This window comes from Puma concolor, chromosome C2 (assembly GCF_028749965.1).
Source record: "Puma concolor isolate L17-30 chromosome C2, mPumCon1.1.hap2, whole genome shotgun sequence".
NCBI classification, from domain to species: domain Eukaryota; kingdom Metazoa; phylum Chordata; class Mammalia; order Carnivora; family Felidae; genus Puma; species Puma concolor.
Window position 1 is genome coordinate 60,946,667 of NC_141675.1, and position 18,781 is coordinate 60,965,447.

Genomic DNA, 18,781 nt, shown 5'->3' on the forward strand with positions numbered 1-18,781 from the left:
TGCCTGATAGATTAAGACCTTATTTTTCATCAATGTGAGGCTTACTCACTGAAAAACACTATTGTTTCAACCCTTAAAGTGTTACAAATCATTCTAAATATAGAAATAGGAGATTCATCCTAGTAATTCCTCTCCTGCATTTACACTTTATTTTGTAGATAATTAACTATGTAACAGAGATTGGAGAGGTAAAAAAAAAAAAAAAAAAAGCAAAAACAAACAAAAAAACTTGTGTTGGAATCACTGCCAAGTATAAATCAATCATAAATCAAAAGATAAGCCCTTTGAAATTATAATGTCAGTCAACATGGAAATGGTAATAGTTTGCCTTTAATTGTTTTCAAGGATTTACCTCTTAAGTAAAAGAAGGCATGCAGTACAAAATGGTCTCTGTTGACCGTGAACTTCGTAAAGATTCACTGGGCTGTAGGATGGTGGCTGAAACAGTTCATAGCAATCAAATTTGGCTATGCTTTAAAATATCCAGAAATGTCAGCATAAAGAATATAAAGTAGAACGGCCATTAGCCAAGAATGCTTGCTTTTTATTTTTTTTAATATGTATTTATTTTGAGAGAGAGAGAGAGAGAGAGAATAGGGGATGGGGAGAGATAGAGGGAGAGAGAAATCCCAAGCAAGCTCCACGATGTCAGAACAGAGCCCGGTGAAGGGCTCCAACTCACGAACCATGAGATCATGACCTGAGTTGAAATCAAGAGTCAGATACCAACCGACTGAGCCACCCAGGCGCCCCAGAATGCTTGCTTTTGATATAGCAATGCTTAATAGTCAGATATCAAACACCTGCTCTAACTTCTCAAATTTGGTATGAATTCAGCAGTCAACAACAAAATAATCTCATGACTTTGACAGTTGCCAAAACAGTGGGAAGCTAAAAATACCGTATGACTTACTATTGAGGGCTGAACAAGAGAGAGACACCATTCACTGCTGACCAATGGTCATCAGGACAGGGCAGAAAGCAGCATCAAGAGTCTTAACTCCTAGACAAAGACCAGAGAGAATGATAGAAACAAGGAGAAAAAGAAACAAGATGACTGCAAAAAATTAAAGGCCAAACAGAGAAGGGAAATAAGAAGAAAATGGCAGACAGCTAATGGGACAGTTGTTTAAAGTCAAGGAGTGACGGCAGAGAATAGGTAAGACATGTTAAAGAAGAAAAGTGAAGTACTAACCAGAGGAGCAAATCTCTTAGAGGAAGGTGTAGCTACCCATACTGCATCAGCTAGTTGAGACCTCTTACTGTCGTAACAGCCGGTGGTCAAAATAACCAGAAGGTGTCACCGAAATATAGTGAGGATGTGTTCACTGTACTCTTTACTAAGAAGGGAGGGATTATGTTTTACTTTTTGTTAAAGCTTCCTTTCAAAAAAAAAAAACCTTTTTTAATTTAAGTTCTCCTGAATAAATAAATGGTCAAATTTACATGATTACCTGGAGAAAATCTCCTGCAAAGTATTTCATTAATTAGCAATCTGGGTAAGTGAAATCATGTTATATAAAAAGAGTAACAATATACGTTTAGCTCCCAACATGCGGAGTTTCTCTAGACTTTTTTTCTAAGTTTAGCCTCCAAATTTGATTTCCTCAGTAGGCAGTGAACTTCCCAGGACTATCCTCGAAATAGCATCAAGTTGCAATTTTGGCCTTCACAGAATGGAGAGCAACACAGAGAAGTAATATGAATGTGGAAAATATTCTCTATCGGTGTTTAACTTTAAAACATATGCATAAAGGAACCCCTGTATTTGAAACCTCTCAAGAATTCATTGTCACCTGCTATGCTGTTTGATTCGTATACATATTATAAAATTCACTATGTTAACTTTCAGAGATGAACGTGTCTTCCACAACTTGAGATTCACTAGGAACTTAAATAACATTTTTACTATTTCTGACTTACCAATCTTTCCTCCCCTGCAATCGAAATTTGTAAATCTGATGCTGGTAGTATCTAACAGTATAGGATACAAAGTATTTAGTCAGGAAATATTAATTTTCTCTTCCTTATCCATTCTGTATTTGGAATTATATAAGAATCTCATCTACAAAGATGATGTTCTCCTTTTTAAGATATAGAAGACATCCATTTTAATGACATTAATATGGAATAGAAAAATGCTAAATGTTTAGAAAACATACACTATGTTGTGTTAGTAAGCATGACTTGACACTTATCATCCCATTTGTCTCTGGATAACAATAAGGTATATCACAGCGAAATTTCACTGCCTTTTTTTTTTTTTTTTTTTTTTATCTCACCTATTTTGAATGACAGTCCTGCTGGATAAAGAAAAATCATAAGCAGTTAAAAGAAAAAAGTTTTTTTTTTTTATTTATATATGAAATTTATTGTCAAATTGGTTTCCATACAACACCCAGTGCCTTTTGAAATTGATTTTGAGTATGTGTGTGTCTGTGTGATGTACATGCGACAGAGAGAGAGGGAGAGGGAGGAAAAGAGAAGGGGAAGAGGGAGGGAGGGAGAGAAGAGAATCAGACACAGATAAATCTTGAAGGTCAAATACTGAAGTTGAGAGAAGGAGCCGTTTCTCTTTTTTGTTTTGTTTTGCTTTGTTTTGTTTCTTCCATACAAGCTGGCACGGTACCTAATCCACTGAGTGACAACTCAGAAAACATGCTGAAAAAAATCACTGAATGGACAATTCCTAATATGAGCTCACAAGGGGTATACTCTTCACCTTTAAAGTGGCGTGCCTTTAAAATCTATATCATTTGTATGTTAATAATCACATTCACATTTATAGACATTAATTTTCATTTCTTTAACTGTCCAGTTGTACAAAACTTCCTGAGGCAGGAAGCAGTAGACGTTTTTTAGTTTTGTTTTCCTTCATCATTCTACCAGGAGGCTACCAATGAGTAGCCAGCCATTCAAAAGTAACTGACTTTGGTAAATACTGATATGAGTAAGGTCTAGTTTATGTTTTGTGGTTATTACGACTTGGGTCATCAGTATCCTTGAGAGTTACCAATACAGTTTTTATACTGAAGTCACATGTAAAACTTGAAATCTACCAGTGATCTTTCTAAATACAGATCTGATCATCTCCTTCCTTTTGCCTACAAGGTATTAAAATCTGTAACCCATTACACTAGGTCCTGGTTTACCACTTTTATCCTCGGGTCCTTAAGAGTAGGATCCTAGCGTTATTCTTCTGTTTAAGGTACTGCCTAGCACATCCCCTGCTTTCTAAAAGGCATTCAATAAATATTTGTTGAGTAAATTACTGTGCAATGAATGAAATCTATGACATAACAGTCCATTGTTAAATGTAACTGGCATAATATGTCATATATATATTTAGCCATGTTTATCACTTAAATCTTAGAATTTTTAAACCATCTGACAGAGTTTGAGTTTAAAAACAATGATTATACAAGGAAAAATAAAAGCTTCTACTATGTAGAAAGAAAAGTAGAAACCTGAGAGATAAGCTTATTTAAATGATAATGGATGAGGACAAATGAAAGACTAAATTAAAAAAAAACATGAAAAGAAAATATTAGAGATTTCTTTTTATAAACTATATAGAAATAATACTGAAACCATATGTTCTTTTGAAACCACAATAGATACAAAATGCTGTCTAATTTTTAAATGTCAAGTTCATAGATAAAATGCATGATCTAAAAACTCTAATCAAGCTAATGTTTCAAGAACTATATTAAAACACAGTTTAAATAGCAAAATAGAACCCAGATTAGCATTCAGTAAAATAATTTTAAGATATATGTAAAGACTGTACATAATAGAATTTTAGAAATATAAATCATCCTAAATTCTAGATAACTAAACATGTTTTAAATGTCTTCGTGCTGAAACATTTTATAAATACAAGTAAAGCATTTTAAAAAGCGATACCTGCAAAAGAGTTGTTCTATGGAGCTTCAGTGCCCCCTTCTGGTGAATTTTAGCAAAGCAACCTGAGCAATAATCTTCGCCACACTCAAGGCATACCTTAAAAGACAGTAGAAAATCATGCAATATTATAAAAATGTGAGTTTGAGAAAACGTTTGCATAAAGAAGTCATCGTTCTCATCTTTATTTCTCCAATGACATATCTAGATGTCATAAGAACTGAGAAGCTCATGGAAACTGGAACAACCACTTGACCCCATTAAGATGTAATTGAGGGGCACCTGGGTGGCTCAGTCGGTTAAACGTCCGACTTCACCTCAGGTGATGATCTCATGGTTTGTGAGTTTGAGCCCCGCATCGGGCTCAGTGCTGACAGCTCAGAGCCTGGAGCCTGCTTCTGATTCTGTGTCTCCCTCTCTCTCTGCCCCTCCCCCACTCATGCTCTCTGTCTCAGAAATAAACATTTTAAAAAAAATTTTTTAAACGATGTAATTGAGAAAAACTAACTTGTTAACTCTAATTACTCTCATATCAAAATAAATATAATAGCTGCAAGTAGGTTTTAGATATGTATTAGATGCATATATGTATCTACAATTTCTGGACAAATCATAAAAAACCAGCAACCTCAGGCCAAACTTCTTGACCTGGCAAAGGCTAAACAGCGTTATCTCTGAGTCAAAACTACTTCATTTTTGTAAGCTTTTAATCTCACAGTCCATATAGTATTTTTCCCCCAAAATCTCCACATACTTTTTTGAATGGCATTACGTCACTGGTGATTCTCAAAATACGGTTTAAAAAATATTCTTAGGGGGCGCCTGGGTGGCTCAGTCAGTTAAGCGTCCGACTTCACCTCAGGTCATGGTCTCACTCTTCGTGGGTTCAAGCCCCGTGTCAGGCTCTGTGCTGACAGCTCGGAGCCTGGAGCCTGCCTCAGATTCTGTGTCTCCCTCTCTCCCTGCCCCTCCCCTGCTTGCACTTTGTCTCTCTCTCTCTCTCAAAAATAAATAAACATTAAAAATTTTTTTTAATTATTCTTAGAAGATTCCTCAAAGGAAAGAAAGTATAAGAAAAAGACCTCAATGCAACTACATCAACACATCAGCAATTTTTATGACTAGTGAAATGATTATGGACAAGTTTGCATTTATCTTTAAAAATCTGTACACTGTTAAACTGTATTTTTTTAAGTTTACGGATAAATTGATGTGATGTCCCTATACCTACGAAGGCATCGAGTAAGACTTAAGGAGGAAAGAAAATGGAATTTTTGCTGCAAGTGCACTTACTGCTGTGCAGTTGTATGGCCACATCAACACCCTTTGTGACCTGAGAAAAAGCAGTCCAAATGTCTAAGACCCCTCATTTTCTTGAGTTTGGCCTAGGTTAAGAATGCTAGCAGCACAAATAAGAAAGTGTGAGGGTTTGGAGGGATGATGTCAGAAAGTCTGTGTCACAGAGCCCACATGCCCTTCGATCCTTTCTCATTTCCCGTCTCCTCACTTAGCGTGCCCACTACCATTCTTCCCTTCCTTCCTCTCTCCACCTATCAAGGAATCCTAAGCAGAAAGCAGCTAGGGAAGAGTGGCGAGAGGCTGACCAACCTCTTCTACCTTGCACTGGTGAGTGACTGACTGAAATGTGCAATACAGTGATGCCTCCCGAACTGTACTGTGCATATGAATCACCTGGGATTTTGTTACTGTGAAGACGGGTTCAGGAAGTCTAGAATGGGACCTGAGATCCTGCATTCTAACAAGCTCTCAGGTAACGTCCACGCAGCTGCTGGTGTGCAGACCACACGTCAAGTAACAGGCACTAGAATGTATAGGACGTGGAAAAGTAGACTCTTATTAAAAACCCAACAGGAGGATGTCTAGATGGCTCAGTCAGTTGAGCATCTAACTTGATTTCGGCTCAGGTCACGATCTCACGGTTCGTGGGTTCGAGCCCCACATCAGGCTCTGCGTTGACAGCACGGAGCCTGCTTTGGAATCTCCCTCTCTCTCTGCCCATCCCCCGCTCACTCACACTCTCTCTCTCTCTCTCTGTCTCAAATATAAACGTTAAAAAAAAAACAACAGGAGTCCATTAATGTTTTAAAAGTGTATTACAAGTCACCATTTGATGACTCTGTTACCTACAATAACGTGGCCAGATTTATTAAACATAAGATTATTAACACAACATTAACAATAACAACCAAAGGTTAAAAGAGCAAGAAATTATGTACAGGTAAATAAAACTTAAAAGGAAGGTTAGAACCACATAACAACATCCACACTGAGCACTTATGCACTGTTCTAAGAGCTTTGTATGTTTCATCTCATTGAATTCTCACAACAACCCTATAATAAGGTTAACGCGACCATTGTGTCTCCATTGTGAAGATGAAGTAACCAAGGAACATAATGATTGAGAATTTGCCCAGTCACACAGCTAATGAAGCCAGGATTTTAATCCCACAGTCTGGCTCAGAGCTCAAGCTCTCACCCATGAACCAAATTACTAAAAATCACATTTACCATTAACTGCAGCACTGATCATTTATTGAAAAACCTTGATAATATCTGCAATTAAATAAAATCCAGTATGTCAAATGATTATCAAAATCAAATGCATTTTTTTTCAAATGTGATTAGCTATACAGAACTGGATTTTTCATTCAAGTGAAAAAAAAAAAAACACTATCCCTAATATCAGAATTAGTCCTACACTTTCAACTCACGTTTTAAGAACTAGTTTCTTACAGAAATGATGATTAAAACATTACCTAGATCCATAATATTTAAGTGTAAAATCAAATAAAAAGCTATAATTTCACATACATACATGGCATACTATCATATTAATGTAGATTTCAAAATGTATTCTGCATAATTTTCATTTATTTGCTAATACCTTAATAAATTTCTTAGAAATACTTGGCACTGTTTTCACAAGGTAATAGAGAAGACTGGAAATCAGCTTCAACATAGAATTCTAAGCCAAGTATTTGTTAACAACAGATTTTTAATGAAAGTAGCCAAACGGATGTTGTAGACTAGAAGATCAAAGCTGGAATTGCAGAGTAAGCTTATATATTTTGTTATACAAGCATATTTGGATTTAAATTGGGTTAAAATGACCGCCAACTGGAAAATCTTTTTAGGCAGTGTGTATAACTGGCAGAAATGTACTAAAAATGTAGATAAGGACTCCATTCCACCACAGATGCTTCTTCAATGATGGAATACCCAAGTGCAGTTTTAGCAAATATCTTTTTAATTTGATCAAGCCTAGATCAGTTGTGCTAAGCCTTCAGAATCCCTTTGAGTTTAATTAAATTATCTACATTTGCCAAATTAATGTGTAATTTTTAACTATCCATTTTGCTTTTACCATGTACAAACAACCTAAAGCTACTGGAATTTCTTTTAAAAATACAAAATTTGAAGGTTGGAGTTTTATTTTTACCATCAATGTATGTGAATGCGTTAAGAGATATGAAAATGTGCCAACAACGAAACACACACAATTTCCTGTCTCTTCTCAATGTGCCAGGCACAACGCTAACTACTCTTGATACTTGCATGCATTCACCGTTATCTTCAATAATTCCGAGGTATAGACTACTGTTATCTATATTGTTCCACTCTCACAAATGAGAAAACAAAAAATACAGTGGAATTAAGCCATTTCCAAAGGTCACATAGCTAATCACAGGTAAAGTTGAGATTCAAACCTCCAAAATGCCAGCTCTTAACCCTTACCTCCCATAAACAGTTTTCCCTGACGAAGACCCTATCGTCAGATACAAGAAGGTTTACTCCACACAACCAGCATTACCATCCAGAATGATGGAAGCTAAGAACACAAGGTAACTTCAGGGTTTACCACCACCATGTTTCACTTCACTAGATGTGTCTAACTTGAATTTTTAAATAATTTATTTCATTTACTGTTGTGGGACACCTCGGTGGCTCAGTCAGTTAAGCATCTGACTCTTGATTTGAGCTCAGGTCATGATCTCGTGATTTGTGAGATCAAGCCCCACTTTGGGCTCTGCACTGACAGCGTGGAGTCTCCTTGGGATTCTCACTCTCCCTCTCTCTCTCTCTCTCTGCCCTTCCTCCTTCCTTAAAATCATAGCGAAATTCTTTAAGAATATATAGGGTCTAAATCCTTGCTTCTATTTATAACAGTTTTCAGGCAAATCGGCCTTTTAATCACTACACACATTGTCACTCTCGTCTGCTTTCCAGCCAAGGCATGTGCCATTTATCTTATCTGGAATGTCCTCTTCTTGATTTTCCTTCTCTTTGGAAAAACAGATCCTTTGTTTCCAGCTCAAGTTTGACCTATGGATGTCATGTTGTTCAAATTCCAGAGCCTTTAAACAGTACTCAACATAGAACAGGATTCACAAGAAGTACTGATATCTTCTACATAAATGCTTTGTTCTCATCATGAACAGTGGACCCCAACAATTCAATTCAGCCAGTAAGTCCCTTTTAGCTTTCATATTTCCAACTTCAGGAATATTAACATTGTTTATATTTTTTAAACATTTATAAATAGGTATAATTTGTGAAGATTTCTTAAATTAGTGCCCATCATTAGAGATCAAATAAGATAAGAAAACAGCATGTTGTAATATAAGAGCCCTGTACCAAGAGACAGGGTTTTACATTTAATATTGCAATTAGCTCTTTATTCGACTTATGGTATTCTAACTCTCCCAGACCAGCTAAAACTGCCATGAAATAAGGATAGCAATATAGTCTCAAATCAGAAATGATCATGGCCAAATTCTCTGAAACTATAACAAATATCAGTTATAGGAATCTACAAATATCAGTTATAATCATTAAATTCTTTGGGGGGAAAACTGCTTCTTAAGTGTAATATTTTAAATTGCAAAAGATACTGGAGTACTTTAATACTAACTAAAAGGAAGATATATCTGAAGGTTTTATTACAGAAAAAAAAATTTCTTCCTTTAACAAATGTTTGTTGAGTGCCTACTAAATTGCAGCATAATTCTAGGTGGTGGGCACACAGCATTGAACAAAAGTAAATCCCTACTCTCATGAACTTTACACAGGTGGGTGGAAAATAAACGTGTGTATACACACACACACACACACACACACACACACACACACACACACACATATATATGTTACGGAGTAATAAACATGTGGATGCATGGAGAAGCTCCAAAAAACTGGAGAGGCCAACTCAGCTGCTGGTCCTTTACAAAGGGCTGCCAGGGCAGGGGACATCTGAATCGACCCTCATTATGAGACTGTTGGGGGTGGGGAGGAGAGATATTAAAGGTGCAATTTTGAACATGGTAAGTTAGTGATTACTGTTAGACATCCAAGTAGAGGTGCTAAATAGGCAGTCTGAGTTGAAAGTTCAGGGGAGAGGGATGAGTTAGAGATGTAAATTTGGGAACCATCCATGTAGAGATGGTCTTTAAAGCCAAGAGAGTAGATGAAATTACCTATAAAGAGTTAGTAGATGGACTAGGGAAGAAGGCTAAGGACTAAGCCCTGTGGCACTCAACATTCAGGGGTCAAGCATACAGAAAGCCAAAAAAGACTGAGAAAGGGCACCTAGCAAAGTAAAATGATACCAAGACAGAATTGTGTCCTAGAGGAAGCTAAGTGAAAAGTCACAGAAGAGGAAGAGTGCATCGAATATTACTGATAGATTAATATAAGAACTGAGAACTGGTCACTGTATTTAAGAATATGGAAGTCACTAGTGACCTTGATAGGAGCACTTGCTGGCATAGTGGAGACCCAGTCCTGAGTGGAGAGGAATCAAGAGAGAATGAGAATTTGGCAATTCCACTTCTGGGCATATACTCAAAAGAAGTGAAAGTAGAAACCAGGCAGATATTTAAACTCTTGTCCATTGCAGCATTATTCACAAAAACCAGAAGGTGGAAACAACCCAAGCGTCTACCGATGGATGAACGGATAAACAAAACGTACTATTTACAGACAATGGAGTATTATTCGGCTTAAAAAAGGAAGGAAATTCTGACACACGCTACCATGTGGAGGAACCTGAAAACCTCAGAGCAAGTGAAATAAGCCAGGTACAAAAGGCCAAATACTGAATGATTCCACCTCCATGAGGCAGGCACCTAGAATAGTCAAATTCATAGAGACAGAAAGTAGAAGGTTGGTTGCCAGGGGCCGACAGGAGGGGCGAATGGGAGTCATGGTGCAAGCAGCCCAGTTTCAGTTCTGTGAGATGAAAAGAGTTTTGTGGATGGATGGTGCTGATGGCATCCCAACCATGTGAATGTGCTTAACGCCACTGAACTGTGCTCTTACAATGGCTAAAATGGTAACTTTTAAATTACGGTGTATTTTACCATCTTTTTTTAAAATTTTTTTGAACATTTATTTATTTTTGAGACAGAGAGAGACAGAGCATGAACGGGGGAGGGTCAGAGAGAGAGGGAGACACAGAATCTGAAACAGGCTCCAGGCTCTGAGCGGTCAGCACAGAGCCTGACGCGGGGCTCGAACTCACGGACCGTGAAATCATGACCTGAGCCGAAGTCAGACGCTTAACTGACTGAGCCACCCAGGCGCCCCAACCATCATTTTTTTTTTAAAGTTCACGAAATCAGCAAGGAGAAGTTAGAGAACTGTCAGAACCCATCTTTTGGGGTCTTCAATTTCCCTTTACAACTTTTTTGCCTTAAAAACAAACAAACAAACAAACAAAAAGACTTGCACACAAATGTCCCAGCAGCCTTAAATACAGTAGTAAAAAACTGGGAACAACCCAATGTCATTCAATATGTCAATAAATAAACAAATTTTGGTATACTAATACAATGGTGTACTACTCAGTAATTTGAATGAACAAACTACTAATAAATGTAATAGTATGGGTGAATCTCCATGTGGAGCAAAAGAAGCCTTAGGCAGAAAAATATATACCCTATTGTTCTATTTATATAAATAGAACCCTAAGTGTATGGTGCTAAAAATCAGAACAGTAGTTGGCTTTGTAGTGGGAATTAATTGGAAAAGGCGCAAGGGAACTTTCAGGGGTATTCTATTATCTTGATGCAAGTGTATCAATTTGTCAAAAGGCATCTCACTATACATTTAAGATCTATTTCATAGAAAGTACATTATGCCTCAGCAAAAAAAAAAAAAAAAGGTGAGAGAACATGGTGAGAGCAAGTGTAGACAACGCTTCAGAAGTTTTGCTAATAAGGGTGCAGAGGGCGAATGTAGGGGTCAAAGAAGAATTTTTGTTGTATTTTTGGTTTGGAAAGTACTGCAGCATATTTGTGTGCTGCTGGGCGTGATCTTAGAGAGAGGGGACAAGAATTAGGAGTTATCCTTAAACGGGAATGAGAAGGTGAGATACAGCTCTCTGGACAGGTGCTGACCGGATGGGGCAGCATGCACACTTCCCCCTTAGCAACGGTAGCCAAGGAAAAGCATCTGGCTTACAGAAGCAGGCTGGCTTGGGAGAGGCGAATGAGGCCATGTGAACATTATGCGCCCCTACGTTATTGCAGTGCACATACCAGCACAGCAGCTTTGTTCTCACACTGTCCACAAACCTTCCCTTTTATCTTGGATTTTTCACTTTCAGAAGAACTGGCCATTTTATGATTAAGTGGTTGTTTCACTGGCTCTGGAAGAGAAAAAAAAAAAAAAAGGTCAGGCCAATCATATCAAAATATGATATTCAGTTTTATGAATGTAATGAAGTTGTGCACCATGAAGTACCGAAATTGTGCACATTTCTAAATTCTCAAACGTTATGTCAGTATTAATTGCCCAATAACAATGGTATGTAGCCAAGTCTACTCTTTCCAGGAAACTGGGAAGGCCACATTTCCCCTCCCAGCCCCCTGTGACCACGGGGCCCCACATTTCTGCCCACACCCATTCTATTTAAAACTCACTTGAACTGGACACGTGAAATTACAGAATGTTAAAAACTACGCTCTTGATAGAATCCCTATTGCATCCTGTCCCATTTTCAGATCAAACTAAATGAACCTCATACAGAACAACTTCTATAATAAATGTTATATATATTTTTAGAACCTGTTCTGCCAAACTATCTTAACCATTCAAGTTAAATGTACTTATCCTCTATTAAAAAAAATTTCCTTTTGGAATTACTGAGAATTCAAATAGATTTTTGGGTTTTGCTATTGTGCAATAATTCATTAAAATATAAAGCCATTTTCAATAGTCTTTTACATTCCCAGGATGAAATTTCAATTTATAGTCTTACATTGCTAAAATATCTTCCCGGTTAAAAAATTATATAAGTTTGGGGCGCCTGGGTGGCTCAGTCGGTTAAGCATCCGACTTCAGCTCAGGTCATGATCTCGCTGTTTGTGAGTTCGAGCCCCACGTGGAGCTCTGTGCTGACAGCTCAGAGTCTGGAGCCTGCTTCAGATTCTGTGTCTCCCTCTCTCTCCACCCTCCCCCACTCACGCTCTGTATGTCTCTCCTTCAAAAATAAATAAACGTTAAAAAAATTAATAAAATTATATAAGTTTAAGAAACAGTGTTATCAAAGTCCTCACCATTGAAAAACGTTCTTCTTATATTCATATTCTAATATTTTTTGACATAAAGTAAGGCTGCCCCCCCAGAAAACAAAATGAATTTGAATATCAAAAATAAAGACTGATCATTTTGGTGTTTAGAATCTTTATACTGCATGAGCAATTCTAGCACTTTAATTTTCTATGCAATCCAAATGTAAAAAAATAAATTCTATCTTTAGCATCTAATAATACAGTGGTAAACTGTTTACCTTGAAGTTGCTCCTTTAGTAATTTTAATTTCACTTTTCCAGCAGAAAGCTAAATTAATGAAATACATATTATTTGTCAGGGATACGATCTCTTATTCAAAGAAAGTTTAAGTTACTATTATTAGAAATATTAGAAAGCCATAACATTCTAGTGCATCTTGAGTGAAGCAAACATTTTGAAAGAATAATACAATCTTAATAGAATATCACTATTAAAGCATATATAGAACTTTTAATTAACAGAAAATTCAAGGGGTGCCTTGGTGGCTCAGTCGGTTGACTCTTGGTTTTGGCTCAGGTCATGATCTCACAGTTCATGGGATTAATGCCTGCATCAGGCTCTGTGCTGATAGCGTGGATCCTGCTCGGGATTCTCTTTTTCCCTCTCTCTCTGCCTCTCCCTCACATCTGTGTGCACATGCTCTCTCTCTCCCAATGTTGGAAATATATACACCATTTTTTAAAACATGCCATATTATGTTTTAAACAAAAATCCTTATATATCATCACGATATTATTTTAGAAAAGCACTAATATTCAAATATTGTAAAGGTTCAGTAAGCCTTTTCTATTTCGGTAACTTTCTGAAACATACACAGTCTAATATTTGTGTAGACCAAATCTAAACTGAATTTTCACTGAGCTGCTCTGCTTACATAACTGCAGAAGCCAATATTATCTTATTTGTCTAATTCAGAGAACCACATGTTTAAGCATCACAGATTTAACCTTCAACATATTCGCTGTGATCCCTGACTTTCCTAAGATGTAGCCAAAATATTGAGTAAATAAGGTTCGCTTTACGTGTTTCAAAGAGTCACTTAAAATCCTTGGATCTTAAGATTTTAAGACATAAAACAGACTCACCAAGTGTATGTACTTGCCTTGGTCTTATTGAAAACCAACATTCAAAGTACACAAACGAGCATGGAGGAATGCTGCACACTGATACAGACACTGGCAATTCATGCCTAGTTTTCAATTTGCAATTTGCATGCTCAATTGCCCACTTTGTCCATGAGAATATGAGAACAACGGCTGCCTCTATGTCGATGGCTGTACCAACTGCAGTCATCTTTGAAAATTCAGGCATAATTATTCTCAGTGAATCTAGTGGTTTTGCCTCGAAAGGGCATTTTTTTGTTCACATTCTTTAAGTGGCTGCTCAGATGCTATGTACCAAACATAGCAGAAAAGAAAACAGGATTGAAATAATCAATTTCTATGTGAATCACACTTTTACTTCTAAACTGGAAATGTTATACAAGTTACAGATAATTTAATCTCATTTTTCATAGCAAAATTGGCCAATATTATTACCTTAGTGGTACGTCTGAATTGCAACATGATCAATATGGTTATAGACTACCTGGGCAGAATGGAGATGCCAAAGCAAATTGAATCCATTATTAGGGAAATTTTATAATTTGTTTTTATTATTATGAATATTTTTCTGCTCTATAAACATGGCCATATTTACTCCAAATGATTCAAACTGCATAAAAATATTTCAGTGAACAAACTGCTAGCTGTTATTTTGAGGCAAATAGAATTTCCTCCTAAGTCTGATTTTTATCTGTTTGGGAAAGAGTTGAGGATAGAGTAGGGCTGGACCTGGGATACACACATAACGCACACACATCCATATGTATATACACGTGCATACATACATGTATGTATGTATATATGTATATGCATATACGTGTATATTCAAAACATCAGGAATCCAATATACTGATGCGGTATTCACCACTTATGCCTCCACCAGTAGATGCTGAAGGGGTACCATTAGGGTACAGGGAAGCTTAGTGGCAGTACCACACAGACATATCACCTGGGCCATCAGACTCAGGCTATGCTGTCACCATCAGCCTCCTTGGCATTGACAAATGCCTCCAAACACCCACCAAGGTCCTAATCTGCCATGCTGGTCCCACACTCTTCCCATGAGCCACCTTATCAAATATTCTCATTTGTAATCTAATTAGCTACTTAAACATTGCCATTTTCTATTGCTTGTCCTTCCATCCTGCCATTGCATAGAGCCCTTATTAAATAGCCATTTGTCTTACGTTTTAAACCCTTCCTAAAAACATCTCTTGCAAAAGTTCACGTTAACCGGACCCATCTTTCCTCAGACACAACTTTTTTCCAGAGAACTCTCCAGAGGAACTTAATTCCATTTCTACTCCCTCTCACTCATCAGGAGAGAGGAAAATTTTTCTCCCTGTTTGCTCCTCAGTGCTGCTTCCAGAATATTGCTCTGATCTCACCATTCAGCAAAGTTGCCTCTACTGAAGCTCCTCGCCATTCGTTTATTGTCTTTATCAACATCCAGGATCCTCCTCCACCGTAACTTCAGCAATCTGCTCAGTATCTCTCTCCATCACAGTTCTGGGTGATGATCGTGAAGACTTCAATGTTCATGTTCACCTGACATCCTGATGTTCAAAACCCTCCAATATGCTGACTACTCCGACCATCTGAGTCCCTCTTCAGCCACCTGACCATTATGACCAAACCTTAAACCTAAGCAGCAATCTGAATGGTCACACCTTTAAAAGCCCAAAACTCAGAGTTTCTCAGCGCTAACCATGATCACCTTACCTTCTTCCTCTTAGACCTCCCATATCTACCAACCATTGTGATGAAATAATCCTGACTGGATCCCCCACAAATCCATGCTCTTATGGCTCTTCAGCAGTCTACTAACTCATTTCATGTTAAATCTCAATCATGATTCCCACAGTGCCTATGTCAAACTTTCTTCATTCCAAAAGACTCACATTTACCCCACTTCCCTTCCTTATTGTGAGCAGATGATCTTGCCTTCAAATTTACTAAGAATGTTGAGATCTCTTTCCATTGGTTAAGGTCTCCTTAATGAGCTGTCTCTTCAAAGACTAACCTCCAGCAATTGGCCCCTCTCTCTCTCGCATCTTCAATCTTTCCTCCACTAGTGAGTCCATCCCTCAACTACAAACTGGCTACATCTCTCTGATTCTGAAAAACAATACACAGTTGACTCTTGAACAATATGGGGGTTGGGGCACGATTTTTTGATTCCCCCCAAACTTAACTACTAATAGCCTACTGTTAACTGGAAGTTTGACAGATAACATAAACAGTCAATTAGCACCTATTTTGTATGCTATATGTATTATATACTGTGTTCTTACAATAAAGTAAGCTAGAGAAAAGAAAATGTTATTAAGAAAGTCATAACGTAGAAAAAATACATTTAAGTACTGTACCTACATTCATTGAAAAAATCTGCATACAAATGGACCTGCACTGTTCAAATCTGTGTTGTTCAAAGGTCATCTGTAATAAAGTCTTTCCTTGATCCTGTTAAATCCTTGAGAGGTCGCGCTCTGTTCTCATTCTCAGTGCAACATTTGTCTTTACTCATTATCACCCACCTTTCTTTTTTTAACTGCTTGAAATGTATTTTTCCATCTAATAACTCAAATATCAAATCAGTGGGGTTTTTTTTTAATTTTCATTCTCCATAAACATTTTTTAGTGTGATCTTCAGCCAATGTTACAATTGGTTTCAGACAGATAACTTCAACATTGCTTAAAACTCTATGAAGTAGCAAGTATTGTTATATATGTTTACAAATATGGTAACAGGAGCTCAGAAAAGTTCAGTGACTTGCCTAAAATCATAGAGCTAATGAAATGAGTCAGGATCTTAATCTATATAGACTAACACAGGATTTCTTGACCTTGATACCATTGACATTTTAGGACAAATAATTCTTTGTTAGGGGGCTGCCCAGTGTATTATAGGGTGAATAGCAGCACCCCTGGCTTGTAGCTACTACCTATCATTAACCAAAAACCACAAACCAAAAACTCTCTTGGTGGTGATAAAAAAAATGTCTCCAGACATTGCCAAACATCTCCTCGGGGGCAAAGCTGTCCCCTTTTGAGAAACACTGGTCTAAAATCACAGTCAAAACTTTTCTCACCACACAACGTATAGAACAATGTTGACATCTCCATACTTTCTAAAAGCACCCTCCTTTACCTTCGTTTTTTATGAAATCACATTACTTTGATTCTACTGCTACCATTCTTCCTCTTCTCAGGCTCCCTTTACTGGAGAGCTGGCAAATTAACTTAGAACCAGCAGGAAAGCCTGCATTCCAAATCTTGGCCCTGACACTTGACCTTGAGCAAGTTAACTTCTTTGATGTTAAATTACTTCATCTGTGTAATTGGAAAAATAACAACTGCCTCTTAAGAGTGATACAAGCACTTAATGAGATAAAACAGGAAAAGCAGCTAAACTATTGACTGGTATAAAATAGTGAATAAATATTAAAGTTCTCTTTTACTTCCATATTCCTTGAGCTTTATCCTTCCCACATGCCCTTTCTGAGCTTTATCCTTTATACCTTTCTTCTCCTTTTTATAAGTTCTTAAGAAGCACATTTACTCCCTTGGCTTCAACTAACACATGAGAATTCAAACAAAATCCTAAATCTTCAAAATTGCTAGGCAGAACTTAAATGTCCTCAACAACAACAACAAAAGAGATTTAAACAGGTGAGGTGATGGACGTGTTAATTAACCTTATGGGTGAAATCTTTCCACAATATATACATACATCAAATCATCATGTTGCACATTTTAAATTATCTTAATTATACCTCAATAAAGCTGGGAAAAGAAGGAGAAGAAGGAAGGAAAGAAAGAAAGAAAGAATGGACGAAGGAAAGAAAGGAGGGAAGAAAGAAGGAGGGAGAGAGGGAGGGATCTCTAAATCCCAAACTGTTTTCCAACCTCCTTCTTTACTCTACTTCCTAGTCAATCCAGCCTGGAATATCACTTATACATTTGAATTCCTCCTTTTCTTTCTCATTGCTTTTTTTGGTTCCATAGTTTTTTTCATTTTACTTTTGCTACATTCAAATACAGACTCTTCTCATTTGACCTTTAGATTCTTTTAATAGTCTTCTAAATAGTCCATTGGCCTCTATAGTAGTGGCCTCCAAAGTAGCATGTATGCATGCTTGAGGGAGCTCAAGAAAAATCCAGAAAGTAGAAGAGAATTTCTATTTATGTTTATGTCATCCTTAACTAATGTCTATATTTTGTCTCACAATGCACATGATATATTAGTAAACTATTATGTATATAAATAAATTCTATTCATAAACAAATAAAAAGTTCATGTATAGAAAAGTCCATGCTCAAAATACATTCTTGATTTATGTGGACATGATCAAAACAGTTTTGATATCATTTGTTCTATACTCTGTATTTATAAACTCCAAATGCACTCCATATTTAAACAAGATCAGGCACCTTAAGTCATTACCTTAATCTTAACTATCCTCCTGCTCAAAAACTGTCCAGGAATTCCATTCCCACAGTGAAAATGTCAAGACTCCTAACTCTGGTATTCAAGACCTTCCCTCCTGCCCAGTCTCACTTTCTACACCCACCTTCTACAGCTCTCCAAACCCCATGTTTCCACATCTTTCGACTCAATTATGAGGTTTGTGGGGACTGGCATTATGATTTATTCATCATTTTTTCCTTACAAAGACATCTAGGAGACTCTCAAATATTTGTAGAACTAAAGTATTTTTTCCCAAGCACAGATGGTTCATATACTATTGATATATTTAATCAAAATTATATACAAAAATTACATACTGACTTAATCTATAAATATTTTCATATGCACATTATCTTTCACATTGGATGAGGATCTCCTTGTGAACAAGGATAATGCACTATATGACAAAGGAGGCACTTAACAAATGTTATTGAATAAATAAGTCAATAATCACAAAGTCAGCATTTTTAATAGTTCAATAATATCTGAAACATGGAATGCTATCTCAGAAAGATAATGAAAAATGGGAAGTGGACTATAAAACTTTTAATCCAAAAATTAAAGAAACATATCTCAGTAAGAGAATGACAGTAAAGAACAAAATGCTTTTTTGAAGCCAAAAACGTTAGAAGCACCAAGTAAGATGTTTGTAGATGCCAACTGGCCCAAAGAAAGTTGGATATCAGGTATATAAAAAATAAAGAGGAGTA

The 18,781-nt window shown here is 36.9% G+C and overlaps 1 protein-coding gene across 2 annotated transcripts in view; it reads right to left on the reverse strand.

Moving 5' to 3' along the window:
- ZBBX (zinc finger B-box domain containing) overlaps positions 1–18,781 on the reverse strand; it is a 118,964-nt gene that overhangs the window by 84,416 nt on the left and 15,767 nt on the right. For both annotated transcript variants that reach the window (XM_086674665.1, XM_025913367.2), the window contains exons 6-8: positions 12,716–12,764; positions 11,463–11,572; positions 3,907–4,002 (exon numbers count right to left, since the gene is read on the reverse strand). In XM_086674665.1, the coding sequence (XP_086530791.1) occupies positions 3,907–4,002; positions 11,463–11,572; positions 12,716–12,764 (255 nt within the window). The remainder of the gene's footprint in view (positions 1–3,906; positions 4,003–11,462; positions 11,573–12,715; positions 12,765–18,781) is intronic.